This window comes from Columba livia, chromosome 7, assembly GCF_036013475.1.
Source record: "Columba livia isolate bColLiv1 breed racing homer chromosome 7, bColLiv1.pat.W.v2, whole genome shotgun sequence".
In the NCBI taxonomy this organism is placed as follows: Eukaryota; Metazoa; Chordata; class Aves; order Columbiformes; family Columbidae; genus Columba; species Columba livia.
This window is the reverse complement of record NC_088608.1, coordinates 21,258,340-21,279,731: the sequence shown is the minus strand read 5'-3', so window position 1 is coordinate 21,279,731 and position 21,392 is coordinate 21,258,340. Positions and strand designations below refer to the sequence as shown.

General features: G+C 36.6%; 1 protein-coding gene across 11 annotated transcripts in view; it reads right to left on the bottom strand.

Moving 5' to 3' along the window:
• The window catches only part of MYO3B (myosin IIIB), a 249,370-nt gene that overhangs the window by 137,464 nt on the left and 90,514 nt on the right, over positions 1 to 21,392 (bottom strand). For 9 of the 11 annotated variants that reach the window (XM_065069731.1, XM_065069730.1, XM_065069729.1 and 6 more), the window contains 12 exons: positions 18,738 to 18,893; positions 9,230 to 9,326; positions 8,244 to 8,360; positions 7,296 to 7,400; positions 4,956 to 5,039; positions 4,080 to 4,282; positions 3,616 to 3,714; positions 2,900 to 3,014; positions 2,380 to 2,506; positions 2,025 to 2,235; positions 592 to 739; positions 193 to 346 (listed from right to left, as the gene is read on the bottom strand). In XM_065069731.1, the coding sequence (XP_064925803.1) occupies positions 193 to 346; positions 592 to 739; positions 2,025 to 2,235; positions 2,380 to 2,506; positions 2,900 to 3,014; positions 3,616 to 3,714; positions 4,080 to 4,282; positions 4,956 to 5,039; positions 7,296 to 7,400; positions 8,244 to 8,360; positions 9,230 to 9,326; positions 18,738 to 18,893 (1,616 nt within the window). Of the gene's footprint in view, positions 1 to 192; positions 347 to 591; positions 740 to 2,024; positions 2,236 to 2,379; positions 2,507 to 2,899; positions 3,015 to 3,615; positions 3,715 to 4,075; positions 4,283 to 4,955; positions 5,040 to 7,295; positions 7,401 to 8,243; positions 8,361 to 9,229; positions 9,327 to 18,737; positions 18,894 to 21,392 lie in introns of those variants that run through there. The other 2 variants (XM_065069736.1, XR_010473849.1) reach the window with 2 other exon arrangements.

Genomic DNA, 21,392 nt, shown 5'->3' with positions numbered 1-21,392 from the left:
CTAAGATAATTTTTGCAATGCAAAAAGAACAAGAAACACAAAGCAGAGAAAAATTAGGAAGCACAATGAAAAACATACTTAAAATGTCAAATGAAATGGCACTGCTTCAGCAAAACAACTAGGCTAGTGAAGATGTCATTCTGCTCTCTCAAAATATATTTGTTATTTCCCAGAATTTTTGTTCACACATACCGACTAAAGTCAGGCTTGTTGCCTGAGGAAATCGACTTTCTTCATCTAGCAGAGACAGGAGACCCATGGGTTTCTGGAGGAACATATCTAGAAGTGGACGGTTGTCCTCGTACTCCACTGTAACAGCATCAATTCCCTCACTTTGATATTCCATCTACAAAGTCACCACAGCACAATGTTAATACTGAATCAGTAAAAGCAACATCACCATTAGGACTTTTACGATGCACAGCAATACTCTATAGGCCGCAAGAACATTATTCACAAAACTTCAACTGAAAGATGCCATTATCTTGCGTTTAAATTACATATTCATTTTATAGCTTATAACATACTCCTGAATATGATCTATGGTTCAGGATGGCTGATTCAACTAGACCTCATCTGAGTTGAATTTACCTGCTCAAGTGCAAAGATATGTTGATTGAAATAAAACTGGATCTGTTCATTAGCAATATTTATGCACAGCTGTTCAAAGGAATTTCTTGCAAAGTTCTCAAATCCAAATATGTCTAGTATCCCAACATTCATCCCATTTTCAGCATTGCTGCATGTGAAAATACAAACAAAATTCATCATGGGCAACACCAAGTCAAAATATAAACGGTAACTAAGATTGCATAATTTATTCAATCTGCTGCAAAAACAGAGGAGAAAAAGTGTGTTTGAATGTAAGGCAACTTGTGCATTTGTTCAGCACTATCAATGCTCTTGTTTTCAACTTGCTTCTTGCAAATTTCCATGAGGATGACAGGAGAATCACAGGTACATAGTAACAGACACTTAGCAGCCACATTATAACAAGAAGTTTCAATAGGCAGGTCCCAAATATTGTCTGCTCCTCCAGACAGACAAATGGTGTCAAGGTTTTACAGTATGTTTTTGCTACAGTTAGTCAGAGGGGCAATTACCAAGTCTGCTGCTGCTGCTACAGGCTGGACTGTTAAGAGCCCATTTGCTGGCTACTCATCCCACAGTCACAATTAAAATGGCACATGTGGATGAGGACATATTTATATGATACAGTGAAAGGTCAAGTAGAGATCTCAGGTCAGAGGTGTTTTCATGTCGCCTAAGGCAGGGATGTCAAACTCCATTTCATCAGGGGGCCCCATCAGTCTCGTGGTTGCCTTCAAAGGGCCAAATGTAATTTTAGGACCAAATAAATGTAACTACTCCTACATTTATACAGTTCTGAAATTACATTTGGCCCTTTGAAGGCAACTGCAAGGCTGATAGGCCCCCCCGATGAAAATGTGTTTGACATCCCTGACCTAAGGGGTTATCCTTTTTCTAAAAATCTCTACAGCTGCTTGAAAAGAGCAAAGCAGCCAGATCAGTACCTGACAATGAAATCATAATAATGCACAATGTGAATGCTTCTGTAATTATGAAAAATTAAAAAATCATCACTTACATCTCAAGTAGAAGCACAATAATAATCCGAGATCTGTATTTACTACTAGCTTACAAAAGCAGAAGGACTGTAACGGCTGTGCATACATACTACAGTTTTTCAGTGTACTCCAATTATTTACCAGCTTTTGGTATGATTTTAATGTTCACTGCATAAGAGGCACCTTTTTTAAGAATTGTACAGCACTTTACTCAATTTCCATTGACTTCAGTATCTAAATTCCACTCAGCTCTTTGAAAATGTTGGGGTTAATGTCCTGGAAACAGAATTCAGTATCACAGCATGAAAGCCATTTTGAAGCCTTAGCCAAAATAAACACAGCACCCTTTCTGCAAATTCAAAAATATACAAATGGATAAACCCAGCAAAGACATATGTACAGTAAATACACATGATTCAGTGATGTGTAACTTGCCATATATTTTTATCTGGCTGAAGCAGCGTATTAATACGATTTACGATCCAGCTGAAGAGCCGGCCATAAAGTGCTTTAGACATGGCATCTCGCACGTCAGCTGCTTTGTCCACAGTGTTTGTTCGGATAATAGTCTCCCCTCGTGTTACAACACAGTGGGAGGTTAGGGCTTCTTGAAGTTCTTCTGACCCAATACTTAGTAGTGCCGCAGCTAAAAGACAGTGGAAAAAACATACGGAACTGTGATTATACAGTGGAAACCACCAGCATTGCCTGACTGTTACCACACATTAGGGATTCTCACAAATCCAGTCAAATTGCATTTGGAGAACTGACAACGTTAAAATGTATTTACCATTATCTAGGGCTTCAGGATTGGGAATCTCACTTTTATCTGTTTGGTGTTGTGAAGAAATGGCAGCAAACTCAATATTTCCAGTATTTAAGATTCCAGTCAGAATTCTGTACACTGAGTACACTTCCTGTAAAAGATAACAAGAAGCAATTTTAAGGAATTCAATTAGATATATAGATCATATTCAGGCTATGAAACAAAAAGGTGGGCACTGGAGTGGCTATTAAAAATTGTAGCTTGCTCTGAGGCCAAGTTCTACAAATTGAAGTAAGCTCCCATTGACACAGAAAACAGTGTGATACAGAATTCTGAACAGACTTGCCTGAGCATCAACTGAAACCTCAGGCTGGTCTTGGCTTCTGAGTGTGTGGATTTGCTTTCACAGTTCACTGCTGTCGTAAGAGAGATTCTGTGGCACAGGTGTGTGTCCACAAAACCAAATGGCAGCCTGTGCACAGGCAGCACTGGAGTTGATTTTTATAAAGAGGATCAATAATGGTTTAGCAGCTGGATCTCTTACCTCGTCAGTGAATCCTATAATTCTAAAGCAATGCTGAATAGCTTCAAATTGTCTTCCGTAGGAATCTTTAGTAACAATATCATGCATTACTCTTCCAGTTTCGTTATCAATATATCTAAATAGAGTGGGAAAAAGAAAGCACCACACTAGCAGATATGTCAGTACAACCTCCAGTGACTTCAATGCAAGTACCTCAGTAACTGGAAAGAACATTTATTTCAATATTTTCTAATTATATACTTAGGTGACGATTCATAAAAAATTTTTGTTTCTGTTGCACTAACTTTTCCTTATTCTGTGCTAAAATCTGTTATAACATTACCAACATTTCACACACAGCCCCTCACTCAATACAGATCAGATGCACCCAAAGTACAAACATCAACTAAAAAACAATTCCAAAGCATATTCCGGGTTCTTACTGAAGTATTACAGTAGGAAACAATAAGTTGCTTGTCTTGATTTGGAAGTAAAACAGAATATCTACGTAACAAGAAGGTTGATTCTTACTCTTCGTCTTTAAATAGTTCAAGTTTTCAAACAAATACAAATAAAGTAATGCCTTATTGTCCATCTCCTTCTTTCCTTGGGAGGATTAAAAAAGATCCTTAAGGGATGGAGAAGGATTAAGAGTGTTTTGAAGGCATCATACCGAAAGCAAGAGCTGATCAATAGCTAATTACCACGAGCAGTTAAAACAAGTGAGTGATAGTTACCTAGGAGGCTTTTTATCAGGAAGTCTATATTCAGAAAGTTTCTTCTGATGATAAAGGCCAGCATAAATGTAATAAAATATGTGGAAATTTTTCTCTCCCCTGGAAAAAATAAAAAGTATCCTTTTAACACACACGTGTTTATTCATGTGGCATCTTGTACAATATAAAAGTAGAAATTCTTATCATGAGCTCAAGCAAGTAGGTAGCAAATCTCCCACTTGTTTTAATGGTGTAGGATCAGCAACAATGGAATACAGAAAACCATAATATTGATCCCAAGAATGAAGCAGCTCAGGCTTCTATTCCAAAATAACCTAACCGACTATTCTTGTTGTCATAGCACTGTACAAAGGATCACTGCTTTAGCAGAAGACACAAAAACACTTAAAATAAAGAATTTTGGAGAATTAAATAGACCACTAACATTATATAAATGTCAAAGGACAAACAATTAATATACCTACACAGCTTGTTTTATGACCCTTGATTTTTCAAGTAGATATTCGGAAATCTTTGCCCCCATTACAGCTCCTGTTGGTGTAAACATCATTTCCAGATATTTTCCAAAGCGACTTGAGTTGTCATTGATGGCAGTGCAGGCATTTCCAAATGCTTCAACCAGAGGATTTACCTGAAGAATTTTCTCACGCAAAGCCCGGTTATTGGCCTTGACAGAACAGATACAGATCAGAAGGATCATTAAAAAATGTATTGCTTACCCACAATCCAATTCTTGCTTTAGAAGCATAGCATCCCTTTCTTATGCTTGTATAGACTTAGATGCTGCATTAACTTTTTTACTTATACAACAACAGAGCAAACAAACTAATGACGAAGTCTCCCACAGGCAGGACAAAATACATTCTTCTTTCTCTGCAATTGTTCTGCCTCTGAGGTGTCATACAATTAGTTAGAGTATCAAAACAATTAAAAACTAAATGTGTCTACTTAAGGTTAACCTTACATCTGATTTTCCCATAATTTTGTATAATAACATTACTCATAACATGTAAATGTGTAAGACCTTCTAGGATTAGAGCCACAGAAAGATCTGTCATTCCTCATTGTATAAATGAACAACAGTATATGTGATAAACACTGTAAATAAACTACAGAGAGTGGGATCTAGCACCTTCTCTTTAAAAAAATATTTAATTGTTTGGTGTGGTCATACTCTAGTATCTTACTTCAATACATTCACATGCATGATTACTCCATCCCTAACTCAACTGGGACAATTCACATGAACAGCATTAAGTATTAAAGATTAAATAAAGTGGAAACTGGGAGCAGGGTCAGGAGGATTTGTTCATAGTTTTACATGACTGGCTGAGAAATACCTTTCCTAAGAAGGTCAAGTGTTGGACAATCAGATGGGCACTTTCTGTCTTTCCAGCACCACTTTCTCCACTGATGATAATGCACTGAACAAACAAAACAAAACAGTTAAGGGCACAGCTCTCCACATAGCCAATTGCAGCTATTACTGCTCCCATCTGTTATTTAATGTTTAGTACCAAGACGACAAAATACTTTAAGATGTAACTCCTGCAACTTACTTGTGAAAGTAAAGATCAGCAAAGGCTCTGTGTAATAATTTTTCCCTAGATTACTAAAATGCATTTCACAATGCCTGACAGCAATGTGCATATGTGTGAAGCAGTGACTAAGGGCTAAGAGATATTAACAAGTGACCACGTCTAAAGGCGAACACATGCTATGCACATATGTGGCTTGTTTCAAATGCTTAAAACTCAGAAAACTGCCACAGCTCAGCTGAAGTGACATAACAGTGCATTTGAGAGCTCACTGCACTGACTTCATATGAATTAACACGAAACACAAGGTACAGCTGACCAAAAGTCTGCTCCTGCCTTTAAAAATAATCTTTCATAGTTGCTGCTGTGTAGAGAGGCTATTCTGTAGGTGATGCTGATATTCAAGCTAGAACAGCAAACTGGTATCTAAACATTTGAGAATAATATGCATCTGTTCACTGGATGATTGCGGGAGAACATATCCATCTTCTTTCTGAGTCAGCAGTACTTAACACATGGTATTTTATAGGCTCTCCAAACGGCTTCAGATTCGAGGGTTAGCTAGAAAGGTCTAAATCACTTGGTGTCCTCATCTCTGCTCCTATGTTTCGTGGACGAGATGGAGGCAGAAGACCAGTACACCTTGACAGCCAGTTCACAGCTGAACATGGAAGTATGAACGCTTTGGGTCACAGCAAGTAAAAATTCTAATAGCATTTATTGTTTTCCTATTTTTTCATGTGTTCTGTGGATCACCAGTACAAATGTTAGTCTACTGAAGGTACAGTGTCAAATGACATATAATTAAACCATAGAGTCACATATTTTTACGCAAACACTTGAATATTATTTGCATCATATTGTGAACATACAACATTTTTGGCTTGGAGAAGATACAAGGTCCTAAAATATTATACAAGGGAAGGCTCAATGGATAAAGCAAACAGAATCAATACATTTTTGATCTGGCTGCAGTGTTTAGCTAATGCACCTTTACCTGAAGAACCAATATAACATTAGCCAGGTAATGGAGAGAAACATGCTCCTGTAACCCTTTGCAAACAGAAATCAAGAAACTGATTTAGATCTAAATGCAAATCACTTCTTTAAAAGGCTATGAAACACATAATACTAAAGATGTACAAAGGTAGCCTGACAGGCTGCTGTCAAAACCAATTTTCATCCCCATATAACAAGTTCTCACATAACTTATTCTACGTGAGTATCATCAAATAGCGTATAAGCCATTACGGAAGTACTCCCCATCTCTCAGGCCAGTGTACTTCCACATACTCAACAGAACTCCCTTTTTTATCTTCAATGGTCCTTTTATTTGTCATCTTTGCTTGGTATTTTCTGATTGCAGGTTTTTATTATTTTATTCTGTTTTTCTGATTTTAAAAAAGCAGTTTATATGAATTATTGTGTGATGTGCAGGGTAAAATCAGGAGGATTTTAAAAATAAAAATAATTATTAGCCCTCAATATTCATGTACCTACAGCACATCAAATTAGAAAGAGTACAAAGTTACCATTTTAAGAATGTAATAAAAAGAAATTTAGCTTCTACAATATGGCATTTCTTTCTCATTAAAATGATTGCTACATAATTTGATTTGTGTCCTTATTACATTTATATTAGAGCTATCCTTAATATATTTTACTAAATTAGTTAATAGTTCCTATGTTTTGTGATTTGTGTTTAAAGGAATTGATTATCCATTGCTTGACAGTGCCTTTATGTAATGGAAAAGTGGTTCAAACTCTGTTAATCTACTATGGCACTGAGACCATCCTATTTTACACAGGTGTAAATTATTACAATAGCTAGTACAAGACAGGCTGGAATCAGAACATGCAGCAACACTATACAGCTGGTGTGAACTACCAGGACATCATGGGTGTCCAGGAAACTATATTGGCTGGGTAATCCTACTATCTTATTTGACCACTTTATGCCACTGTGTCCTCTTCAGAATTCAGAAAACTATTATAGATTTCTGCTCTGCTTTTCCCAATGTAGGAAAAAAAGGCTTAAAAAAAATTCCCAAAATACAAAATAAGAGAATATTAGCCATAGCCACATAGAATAGTGGCAGTACAATTAATATAAAATCTAAACCAAAATGAACAAATTCTTACCTGATCTTTGCTGAACGTAACCATACTTTGGTAGGCAGCATCCGCAGAGGCAAATATGTGGGGGGGATTTGATGAACGCTTCACACCATGGTAAAGCTTGGAAAACTAGATTTAAAAATAGAATGCACAATAGTCAAAATCTGCAACTTAGCTACATAATTAAGAACCAAAAAGAGGCTAGTGACTGTCTTCTGCGTGTTCAAGAGAAGATAGTTGCCTGATTTACCACCAAATTTCCTCTGAATCACCTGGAAGAAGAGTGGTAATTCTTTGCACCGCCCAACTTCCAGAATACAAATTACAACACCTAAAATGCCCTCTGATGTTTCCCATACAAAACAGTGAAGAAAAGTGTATCAAAAGGAATAGAATTTTAAACACAAGTATTCAACCAAGGAAATACCCGACCTATACAAAAGAAACTTCAAAGATAACAGTTAATCTGAAATCTGGCCCCTCTACCTGTAACCCTGATTTAGGCACCTATGGAGACTAAGATTTATGGCTTTCCCTCCCTTCATATTTGTAAGGAATTAAGCTGCCTCTATCTTTACAGCATTTGAATCAGTTGTTTCTTTTAAGCAGCAAATGATGGCACAGGGTGTGTAATAACCCAATAGTTAGGTCAATTCGTCAGGAAGCAACAGCCTCAGCATAAGGAGGTTCATATGACCATCTTCTGTTTCTGAGAAAAAAAGCCCTAAATGCCAGACGAGGCACAGCTGTGGCTGGGGCAAACTTCATTCCACCTGTGGACTTTGTGCTATTAAGCAGATAGGAATGAAGTCAAATGAGACCATATTTGTAGCTACACTTTTCTGGAAGAAGAAATGGCTGGGGTTTATTTAGCCTGTGCTTCTAGCTTCCAACATCACTTAGGTATTTTAGCCAGTGGTGTTAATATAAAATGTAAAGTGAGAACTGTCCACAGCTTGGAATCTCTCTTACCTGGGGAGAATAAATGCTGAGATTCTGGAAGGGGTTTAAGGCTATTAAAATGTCTCCAACATATGTATAAATTTGTAAGTCAGCATAGCGTTTCTGAAGCTGATGAATAATTGTATCCTGAGAAGATTACAAAAAGTTTGATAGTTAAACAGTATTTTACCAGTTAGGAAGATTTTTGTAAATATACTGAGAACACTGACTAAGAAATAGTTATCGTAAGGGTTAGTAATTATTTTTCAAATGCCAATACCACGAAACCAAACAAATATTTTCAGAATTCTTGCTAATGCCATAAAAGTAAGTTAAATTGCAACTCTTATTCCCAGATTAGTACATATTTTGTTATACCAGCCTGAGAAGCAAACCTTCTGAAGAGAAAATGGCTGTGCACACTATTGCTGCACTTCATACTACATTTACATTTAATGTTTTGTTTGACCATGAAACAAAGATAATAATTTTTCAAAGACTAAATTTGAAGTAGTAATAAGAGACTGTTTTAAACAGGACACTAGCACAATTTAGTGTTGTCTTTTTTTCACTGACAAGCAATTTAAGGATCATCAAACCAAAATTTTACAGATACTCTGCAAATAGGTGATATAGTGAAATATACAACTCTTATTATTGTATGACTTTTTATACAGGAGTTGGAGATACTGTATTACTCTATATAAATTCATCAATTTCAGGAAAAAACACTTGAATCCAGATCTTCATGACTAAATTTCACATTTTTGGAAATTCACAAAATCATTTAAACTAGCATCACTCATAATTAAATTCTTCCATGTAACAGGATTCACTGCTACTGCTTTTATGTCACTATATAGGATATTAACAAGGTGATGACAGCAGATCAGTCATGTGACAATTCCTTTGCAAGAAGGAACTCCTCTCATTCTGTTAAAAGAAGCCTAAAAAGCAGAAACAGGCAAAATGTGAGGCACAACTTAGCAGAAACTGCTACTCAGACAGTACAGTACCTCATCTAGAACTTCTAGGTTTACCAGATCGTCATCTAGAGAGTACTTGTCAGTTGCATCCACATGGTAAGGTCTTCTAGTATGTATTCGTTCATGCCTAGAAGTTTGTTAGTAGAGCACTGGTATTATAAACTGTATTGAAGACAGCAAACATTACAAGTCAATGAGAAGTGACAGGTGAGTGTTTTTGTCATGTGGAAAACACAGACATGCTCTCTGATATACATATTTTTACTTGAAATATCATTTTATAAAAGCAATAGGTCAGCTCACTGTTCTGTAAGCACTTCCCTTTCACAATATATAACCCTATCTTTCTATCAGTGCTCAGAGATGAAGGCTGATTTGAAGGTTTACTGCTCCCTACTCACACAGTAAAGTGTTCAAAATTCCCCCTCTTTTCATTTCTTGATCTAAGTTAATAAACTACCACTCTGTTTAATTAAATCTCCCCCCCATGTACCCAACCTGTAGTATTGTCATCTAATGAAATTACAAGGAGCAATAAATAGTATAAAATCTTTCTGTTACCTTGGTGGATGCCAAAGCACCTCCTCAGATGACCCTAGATCTGCCCCAAAACAGCATTTTTGAAGCACAGCTGCCATTGGACTCTAACTTGTATAGATATTCAGTTAGATTGTCCTCAGAGATTTAAGCCTCACAGTAAGCAGCAGAGACAAACTGTCACATAACCCCTTTATAATCAGATTACACTGAAGGAATCTCTGAAAATGCTGTGTATATGTTTTTAAACAACACATCTTGTTGAAATAAGGAAAAATCAAGAGGCTATATAGTATGTCTTCCACAGAGGGGGTGAAATATGAATGCTGTAAGCACAACTAGGCTTTTCTTTACAACAAACATAATCAAAGCATAGTAGGAGGACACCCACCGAGATACAGTCTGCATCCTGCTGAGTAACATTTAGCATTGATCCTCAATGACAGTCCCTGACAGATTGTTTCTGCATTGGTTGCCATGTACAAAGTAGGAATCACATGATCACACAACCCGAAACACTCAATATTACATCAAGCTGGAACAGAATGGTATTGTGACTTGGTAGGAAACACTGTTCATCTATAATATTAGAGGTTAATATGAAGATGTAGAAGGTCTATTTTTCATTAATCATATCTTCATATACCCATGGAATCCTGTTTTAAAAATAAGCACTGAGGATTTTGTTTTTGTCCCCTTTATACACACCTCTCACTTGAATCTAGTCAGCTTTCACTCGGTAACAAGAATGTTTTCACATCTAAGAGCTATTATATCACCAGAAGAATTATGGCAAGGAAAGTCTCTAACAAAGAGGAAGGAGGAAAAGTCTTAGCTATGAATATAGCTTCACTGATAATCGCAAATGACATTTAAAGATCCTATTTTTTTAATGTCTATTTTTATTCATTTTCCTTATTTACTTTTGGCTACTTGATGAGTTCTGGAAACTATTCTGTAATGGTTTCTTTGAATTGTATCTAAATAAAACTGTGCAAACTTTTTTGTCAGCTAGGAAACAAAATTGCAGGAATGAGCAGGTTTTGCCAACAGTCCCACTTACATTTTACATCCTACATTCCCAGAAATTATAATTTTCTTGATGTTGTACATATGAAGAAATGAAAGAAGGACAACACAAATAAGAAGCTATGAAAGAAAAATTCTTACAGTGGATATTACTTCCAGGGACAGCATGGGGATCATAGGCATTTGTTCAAAGTTCCATTCAATTACATTTTTCATTTTCAGATCTTTGAGTAAGTGGTGGCTTGTGGGTTCTTTTTGGCTTTTTTTAAGCAGTCACTACATTCAATAACATTACACTTTGCTGACAAGCCAGATTCTCAAAGGAGCAGGAATGCATGTAAGTGAGCCAATGTTTTTTCTAATTGTTTTTTCTATTTCAAACCAGAATTCAATCTCTTACTTCACAGCAAAGAAAAATGCCATTTTAAATAATGTAAATAATTTCAAGATGGGAGCACCCCTCAGTCTACAAACGACGTAGATACATTCACAATTGCTTTACTTCATCAAGATGTAACTAAAAAAGCGATAGCTAAACATTACAGCTAACTTAACTCATCTGTGAAGCTTTTTCTTCCTAGATCAAACCATCACAACCACAATACTAAACTGCAACAAGCTGCAAGTATGAATGTATCTACCAGAGGTGCAGGGAGGAGGAGGAAGAGGGCACATTTAAACCTAAGCATCTCTAATTGCAGAATGGCTTTGTAAACTAATCTGTTATCTGATTGTGTATTAAACTCCTGCTGTTTGTTCTCCTTAAGTGATCAATTAATCAATCTTTTTATTGGAAAGTGTGGGGTTTTTTTAACACTATGAAAATAAATAACTAAGGAAATTGGTCTTAGTCAAATATAAGTAAAACATATATACCTTTGTGCATAAGTTTTCTTGTGCTTAACTCATTTTCTTAAGTACATGATTAGGAAGAGGATATTAGGAGCATAACATCACATTAGCTTCAAATCTCCTGCTGGCCTCATCAGTTTTCTACTGACCCTATGTCCTGCAGGTACATTGACAGAGTGGAAAGGAAGAATACAGACAATAACCTTTAATTATTTCCACAATTTCAAATCAGAAATTCAATCTGCTTTAAAAAAATTGTTAAAACGCAGAAGGAAACACTCTTAATTGGGGAAATAATTCTTGGTGTATTTTTTCCATTAAAAGTAAATATCAGTCATTTTTTCCATTACCCTTCCTTTCTGATAGCATATAAGATGTACAAATTCTAAGCAAAAGGAAAGCCAAGTGTGTTAGATTATTTGCCTTAAGGTTCCAGCAATGTTCTGAATCATCCCCTGGAGTCTCTTCACTGACAAAAGAAGTGGTGTAAAGGACCAGTCACTCAAGGTACCCAACCTTATCAAATCTGAAAAGCAGCATTAGATTTATTCCAGAACTCTAGTGACCAGCACTGCCTGCTGAAAAAGGCTCTGTCCTCCCAAGCACCTTCCCTTTGTCTTTTTATTAGGCAGGATTAGCTGGAAAGGTCAGAGGTTTCTTTGATTTTGGAGGAGCATTTCTCCCTTAGGAGAACAGTTTCATGAAGAGAATGGGAAGCATTCATTTGTTCTACTTGTGGGGAAAAGATAGTTTGAAAGAAAATCACCGCTTTTTGTACTGGACACCAGCCATAGTAATATAAGCACATTGTACGTAACTGTAAGCTCCTATCAGCTCGCTATCCAGCTGATGATGAGGAAGGACAAGCTAGATGGACAACATAGACCTCTAGATAGAAAAGTCATCTTGCTGGCAGGTTCAGCCTGAGGAAGAAAGCAGCATAGACCAAACACTTTTATGTTCATTGGGAAGCTTCCTCTCTCCCCTCCAGCCCAAACATTTTTGAGTGCCTTTACCTTGGCCTCTTTGTGCAGTTAAGCACTTACATTTGACTGTTTTTTTTCTAGGACTCACATAGAAAAACTGTTTCTGTACTTGTTATTCATTACATTATTGTCAATTTCAAAATGAATTGAACCTAAACTGACATTTACAAGAAAAATACTCAACACAATGAGAAAGAAAAAAGAATGGAGAATGTCCTACTGCCACACAGAGAAACAGCCTATTCCCTGTGCCTTGCAAAGAGTGAGTTTTGCTCCTGTACCTCCAGTTTCAGCCTGGACTAATTTGTTGGAGCAAGGTCATAATAGAAACACTGACAGAGCCTTAATTACAATATAAACACTGCAGCTATAACAGAAATCTGCACAACCTCCAGTAAAAAGACATACAGTATAATAAGACCAAGGATCACTTTTGGGGACAACAGTAGCTTTGTGATTTAAAAAAGAAAAAAAAAAGGTTTTAACCAGTTGTGTAATATTCATATAGATGAAGGCTAGAAAAATTGCATTAAATTATATTGTGTTTAGCATCAGAAGACTATTTCTAGCTCTGTTTCTCATATTATCTCAGAGTCCAAAGGAAATTACTGGCTGGATGCAATCAAGTTCCTTGCAGTTAATTGCTTTCAAAACTAAATGAGAGCTGGCAGAGAAGCTAGATATCTGGTTGTAAGAATTACTTCCTTGGATGGACTGCTGCTGTAAATCCAGCTGGCTAATAAGAAGGGGGAAGCTGCCAAGCCACCTTAGTCTCATCCTAATATCTGACAAGGTAGCCTGAATAGGCCTGCCCTTCTCAAACTAGTAGACTCTTAGCTTTTATTTATTATTTTTTGTTTCCCCCCAGGCTTCTTCAAGTTTGATTCTTCCTGATGTACAGATTTGCATTTTATTTTTCAAAATGCAAGGTTTCATAACTGTCTGTTCCCCATTACAGAAACAAACTTCTGAATGGTGACCAGCAGTAGCACACTTACCCAGCGCGACCCAAAACAGTAAACCCTGAACTCTCTACTGTCTACGGTAAACTTGCTTAAAACCTTATCTACGCAAATGCTGAAGTTCTTTCACTCTTTTAAAAACTGAAACAGGACGTTGGTAAAAGAACTCCTCTGGCTGATTCCTATGAAGAAACCTATTTATAGATAGGAACTTGAGCTACCCAGACTGTAGGAAAACATCCAAGAGAAGAACGAGTCATGTTTGGAGTTGGCCTCTTCGAAGCTGCTGATAACTGGGAAACTGCCACTTTGAACCATATAACTAAAACCATTTGATACTTGATCAACATTAGCTCTCAAATATCAAATCAACTATAGAATTTTCAGGCCAGGAATTAATTAATCACTTGAGGAAATATAGAAGACCATGGTTTTGCTCAATGTCAGCTACTGTGACATTTGAAGAAAGGGCTAACAAAATAAATGTAGATGGCAACGGGTGATTATGAAATATTTTTGTTATCTTAAAATTATTATAGACTTACCTACTGTATTTCATATAGCTGCTCCACATTAACTCCCCCTAAAGAACAGTAAAATGCCACACATAGACCCACAGTATCTAAAATTTTGAAAGACAGCTTATAAGAATATTACCAAGGGCAGAATTTTTAGAATGCATTTGACGAAGACTCTTCTTCCCCATTTCCAATTCTTAGCTTTTAATCATATATTTTCCTCCTTGATGTTCTGCTCCTCCACCACAGCCAAAAGGCAGTTGACAGATCTGCTGCTACATTTGAATTTCTCCATCTCGCATGCTGTTGTGACTTTGCTTTTTTAGATTTTATCCTGCACGCTATGCTGGATAGAGAAACCCATTATTTTAAGATCGTTCATAACTAGAAAATCTCTTGATTGTTGTACCTTCAAAGAGAGAAAAAACCCAGACCATTTTCATTTCATTCACTTTGACGATAGTCAATACTTTCCAAACTTTCAGTTAAACATTAAAAATCCTCCAGTTTTCCATTACTTCTACTGACAGGTCACAAAAATATTTTATTTTGGGGATTTTTTATGGAACAAAACCCAAGGACAAAAAAAACAGTGATAATATTTGATGCTTATAAACAAACTCCAGGGAACATGTCCACTTTTTGCAGTACATTTAGCCAATGTAGACAGTGTAAAGAGTCATTTAACATTTAGGAGTACTAGGATACAGACTAAATGCGGTCTGACTTCTTCCTTCAGCAGGCTGGCAGTCAGCCTGGATGTTGCAATCTCTTGTACTATGAATCAAAAAAGCAACTGACCACACCAATGGGTTCAAGAAATCAAAGGGCATATTTGGAAAGCAAGCAGCTCTCTCTTGTAATCTTGTAATCACATTCAAACACTATTTAACAATTGGACTCAATGATCTTACAGGTCTTTTCCAAACAAAAGATTCTATGAAGGATATAATCTACACAAACAGAGCAAATGTTTACTGTTAAGTGAGAATCGACAATATCCATAATATGTAATGTATCTTTACTTAGAGTCTTCTCAGACTCTAGGGCAGAAAGAATGGAAGAAAAAATGGCTAGAGATTCAGGCATTATGCACGTTTCTCTTTGTTAACAGGTTTATAGCAACCAAAGGCATAGTGCTGCTTTAGAGAACAAGTGAAAAAGTTCTTGCCTCAGACAAACTGCTATTTATTTTTCATAGGTATAATGTATTAAGTAAAGCTATTAATAGCCATTTCATAAGTGGAGGAACAGAGAAATACTGAGTGTGGTGTAACAGAGGCTATACAGTAACTCAGAGAGAGAATGAGAAACAAAAGACAAACCTCTACCATGTTTTTGTATTATAATTCAGAGGGTGCCTAAACATTCTTGGTACTTTATTGACATGCAATTGCATGACTCTCTGTCTTGAAGAACTTATGCCTGAAATACAGCAAGACAACTATCTCTAAATCAGTAGTCCTGAATTTCTAGTCTGCAGGCTTGCTCTTAGGCAGTATCACCTTAAGTGATCTCCCAAAACAGGCAAAACTGGCATGGCTCAATTGGAAAGAAAAACCTATCAAGTCAGTAAAGACTGAAAAGATGCAAATGCAAAGCATTGATGCTAGAAGACTTTCAAATGAGACAAAACCCAGATGCCTCCTGATCAGTTTTCATCACCAGTGACCCCCTGGGTTCCCTTCCAGTAGAAGTGCTGTTAACACCAACATCCTGATGATTTGCCAGTTTCAGACTCTGCTCTGAGAGTCCTATGGCAATACAAATGGGAGAACATTTTCTTTCACTCCTCTTTTCAATGATGGATCTGTAGTGTTGCTGTACTCCGAAAAAATGGTATCTACTTTTCTTTATCTCTGAACACCAGGGAATTAATGCACATTTCATTGTGCCTGTCATGGGCACATCAATAAACAGAAAACGCATGCACATATGTACAACAATATAACAGGAAGGTTTTACTCAACATGGGCTTTAATTGGCCTATTTACTTTGAAGCGGTGACTACACATTCAGATGACTTCTACAGATCACCACAAATGAATACCAGTAATTTTTTTACAGTATCATCTGTTCATGTATTCTTCTGCATGTCAGATTCTGTATTGAAAATCATTTTATAAAAGCATTACAGAGTTTTTAAAGGCTTTTAATTGGTACCAATCTTCCTAGGGTTACCATCCCCTATTTCAGAGCCAAGCTCTTTACTATTATGAGACTATGTTTATGCCTCTGGGGAAAACTATAATTAGATGCTCCTGGTGGTTGGTTCTCTTGTAATAATCTTATGTTTGTAGTCCAATACTAACTGTCTGGCCCACAGACTTGATATTTTGCAGGGATATGCTTTTGCAATCTCATTAAAGTTTATACCAATTTGATCAAGTTTCAAACCTTTGAAACAATATGTTGTAGATTTCAATGGTAAAAGATGACTAAATTTTTGTCCTTACTGTGCAAGCTCTCAGACCCGATCAAAGTGGGCTGGTGCTCCAAAACCAAATAAGGATACCATAGTATAAGGCTACAACCACCAGAAAAGTATTCTTGAATAGCAGTTAGGTCCATTGGCTTCAAAGTGAAGGTAAAGATGACTATTTCTACAGCAGCCTAATCATGTCTCCCCTATTACTGTTCACCAGCAGAGGAAGAAGCCATCTAATTCAGAGGTATGGCTAAAGGCAAATTGAGAGTCCAGTGAAGAAAAAGGTGGATGCAAGGGGTCTGCTGATAGTAGAACTTTAAGAGTAGAGGAGAAAGTATAACAGAGCTGAGGGAGTGAATTCAGTGATGAGAAAGAACAAGAGAACCGCAAGCTACATTGTCAGGAACAGAGAAATGGCTGTAAAAATAGAAGAACCTGGACTAGGATTTGCTGGAGAAGATGGAGACTAGAAACAGAAGCTATTGGACTGGTAGAGGAAGAAGACACAAGAACCTGACTAACAGGAGAATGAAGCCTTAAGGATAAACAGAATGAACAGTGAATAGAGATTAATGGGAAAGAGGGGTCAGATAATGACCTAGGATAGGGAACCTGGGACTAGTTGGCCAAGTAAATTTGGGGGCATCAAGGACAATAATAGACGTTAGACTGGTAGGGAGAATAAGATTAGGACAAACCCCACTGCTATAGAGTCCTATTCACCACCGCAATCTGCAGGTGCTACTGCACACAAGTTGAAAATAACCACCCTTGGCAAACAATATTTAAGATGGGTTATATGGTGACAGCGCAGACGAAGGGTTAAATTCCATTAGGTGAGCACTGACTCATGCTAGGGGTGCTGGGAAGTAAAATCCTTCCTACATTCCAGTCACACGTAAGCAAAAGGTGCAGAAGTTTTACTGTCACAGCACTCCCAGTTGATATATGCAAAAGCTTAAGGAAAGAAATGCTGTCTTGGTCTTGATTCCTTCTCGCTTCACATTATGGAGATAGATCCCAGAAGAATGTACTGGAATACCATAAAGAATCCATTTCAGAACTCTTCTTAGCACAAGGATCATTCCACTCTATCTTCTGTTTGGCCAAAAGCTGGGAAAACTCAGATACCTTTTGGGCCAGCCAACCCACAGCTGCAGGCAATCTAATCTGGGAGGTGTTACATGGGGAGGTCTCCTTAGGAGGACAGATAAAGCAGAAACTTCTACTGTAACAGTGGCATAGCTCCCTCACCCACAGCAAACAGTTCCTGGTATATTTTTCCAGAAAATAATAATAAATAAAGAGCCTCAACAGAAGTCAGTTTCACCTTGAAACTATATTACGGCTATTCCTGTATTTTAATGTGTACATTTTTGTTTGGCCTTCAGCATTTAAGCTACGGAGTCTTACAGCATGCAACTATATACATGTTTATGACTTATGAATCATGACATTTAATTTTCTTCATCAACATTAGTAGGCGTTTGTTTATAATAATGGAGCAGAGCTTATCTCACTCTAGACAAATTTCACATTACAAAATCATTGCTGAGGTTCGGAAGGTGTGTTCATTTGCATTTAATTCTCTTCTGAAACAGTGAAATTCTGCCACCCTCTGGACAACAAGAAAGCTAAGGCATATTTACAAGCAGCCTCGAAAGTAGAAAATCCCACTGCCACTGATAAACATTCATTGCTCTTTAAGCACATTTTTAAATTAATTGCTAGGTTGAATGAAAAATAGAAGTTACTATTAACCTACAGAAAAACAATTACTTTAAGTATTGAATAGCCTTCTTAGTATCTCACCAAACGGCAAACTTTAAAGGGTTCTGTTCTTAACTTTTTCAAGTACTCACTTTGTTCATAGTTGTATTTTTAAAGCCAGACTACCAAAATACGATATAATTTTTAATCACACCAATATGTATTTTCACAAACTGGAACATTCTGGAATTCTTAGCATCTCTGTGACTGAGCCAAAAGTGAATACCTATGGAACAGAGTTCAGTGTGAGAAAGAAGGCTAAGGAGAAAGTCGCATTATGGCAGATCAAATTACCTTTAAAAAGTATCAATGAGAAAATACACCTCTTGCATTCACATGGCATGCAGTACTTATTCCTGATAATATTGCTAGTCAATGTGTGCATCTGAAGTCTCAAACTGTGCTTCTGGGATTAGTGTGGGGAAGGAGGGTTACAGCATCTCTGTTGTACAGTACCTGGTTTTGGCTATGGAGCCCAGCTGCTGCTGTTCTCGGATGAGCTCAGCAAGCTGTTTTTGCAGAGCCATATCTTTACCATGTACTTGCTTAATAAACGGATGCTCCAAAAGGTGGGTGACTGAAGGACGCTTCTCAAAATCCTTGATAAGACACCTGTGACAGAGAAATAGTGATCTCAGGCAATGGTTTCAGCATGATTTGAGTTGGCTTACTGTGCGGCTGTTATTGTACAGTAGTTTCTTTTTCCACAAATTTGAGTTCCTCAGTATATAACAAGACTTTTCCTCTACACTGGAATACAACTAGCATAAAATATTTAACTAAAAGAATACACTCTACAAGTATACTAGTATAAAGGCTATGAATTTGAGCTTATTTAATATCTCTTTTTAACTGTAACTGGCTTACTATGAAAAAACAGCATCATATTTTTTAAGTGCTGTACAGTTAAATATACATTAAACATAACCCAAGATGAACAGACAATACTTAATTCACTTTAATTTTCTACCTATTCCCCAATGAGAGTTTTGAACTGCGGGATATAGCCTAATAAAAAACACAAGCGAAACTTATGATACAACACTAGTCAGAACAAATTGATACAGAGATTCTTTGATTTGTTTTTAAAATGAGTGTTTCAGGTAGATCTTCTATACTGCAATGATAAGCATTAGCATAAGAATCACAGAAAATTCTGCAAGCCTACATAATTCAGACTGGAAGAGAAATGAATGAATCAGAATTACATGCTAGCCATGGTACCAAAGTTCTGTCTGTGACAGGAACAGGTGACCTAGTAATGAGTAAAGAGATACATCGTATTAAATTAGTATAAAATAAAGTATCAGACTGATTTATATAATCAAGATTTAAAATTGAAGAAGCCATGATTAAAGTTGATTTATTTTCTGTACAATAAAGTTGAAATAATGCAGTCCAAATAGAATAATGATCTAACAGGACTAGATCGCTTTAAAGTACCTTGTAATTCTTTATACTATTCTGTTCATCTTGCTCAAAAAATATTGAAATAATATCTCCCTTCTAGCACCCTTGCAGCAAATTATAGCCCACGATGAGTTTATTTGATGAGATTCATTCATGTTACATATTTCACAATTACATCTGGTATTTGCTGATATTAAAGTACTAAAGTACCTAAAGTACTTCCTTAATAGGGCCAAATATCACAAATAAAGATTATGTTTTTCACCAGAAGTTCAATGAAATTTTAATACCTTTTAGAATAGTTTATATTCTAGCAGTATCAATAACAACCTGCACAATTTAAACAACATATAAAAAAAAAGGCATACAGATTAATTGATTTAAAATACTACCAAACAGATCAGCAAATGATTAAAGATTAGCCTCACCTCAAATACTTTACTGAAGCCTGGACTTAAAATGATCCTGAAATATTTTTCAACATAACTTTAATACTTTACGTTCCCAACCTCTTCTTCGTACATCCAGTCCAGAAAAGACAGTCTGTAAAATGTGCTATCAGTTTTATAACTATTTTGCTGATTTTTGATATAGGCTAGAACTGCAGCCTCCTGATAGAAAGACTGAAGTGACAGACCCTGCTTTATCTCCATCCCTCTGAGTGCAAGGCTATAAATACCAGTCATTCCCCCCCATGAAGAGATCCATCATTAGCCTTCAACAGGTTCTGACAACTCACTCCCCCTACATATCTCCTTTTGTGATCCATGTTTTTTAAAAGTCAATACACCCACACAGACAATATGGTCCATGTCAATCCTGGTTAAATTTATATGTTTCCTGAGAAAAAGGAAAAAAGCATTTGAAAAGAAAGATAACATTAATCAGGAAGGTAGAGGGAAAAACAAAATACAAACCCACCACAAACCAACAAGAACTGTGCAGTGTACAAAATCACAGATTGATGCAAAGTATCCGAAGTGGAGATTTCAGTCTGAAAAGCTCATGCACTCATGTTATTTTTACCATTCTAACAATAATTACAGGTTTATAATATTTATATTTTATAATATGCTAATATATACATTTTCCTGCTAAATTTGATTACATGAGGATGTTTTCAGTAACATAACTGAATCCAAATGAAGCTATGTCATAGAATTATAGAATAGTTTGGAATGGAAGGGACCTTCAAAGCTCATCCAGTCCAGCCCCCCTGCAATGAGCACGGACATCGTCAACTAGATCAGGTTGCTCAGAGCCCCGTCCAGCTTGATCATGAGCATCTCCAGGGATGAGGCATCTACTGCACATCTGGGCAATCTGTGCCAGTGTTTCACTGTCCTCATTGTAAAAATTTCTTCCTTATATCTGGTCTGAATCTACTGTCTTGTAGTTTAAAACCATTACCCCTTGTCCTATTGCAACAGGCTGTAATGTCACAGCAGTTACTTTTTAGATAACAACAACATTAGAGTTTAAATGGATTGTCTTCAAGAAATTGCACAGTTCCAAACAGAATATATTGTATTTATCAGAACTGTGAAGAACAGACAAATATTTTACCTAGTGCTATGCAATTATTAATATGAACTCTATTCCGAGCTCTGGAACAATGCATCTCCAAAGACACTCTATGGACAAGATGCAGAAGCTGCAAGAGAAATTTTTCTATATAGATGACCCCTAGGTGAAACATCC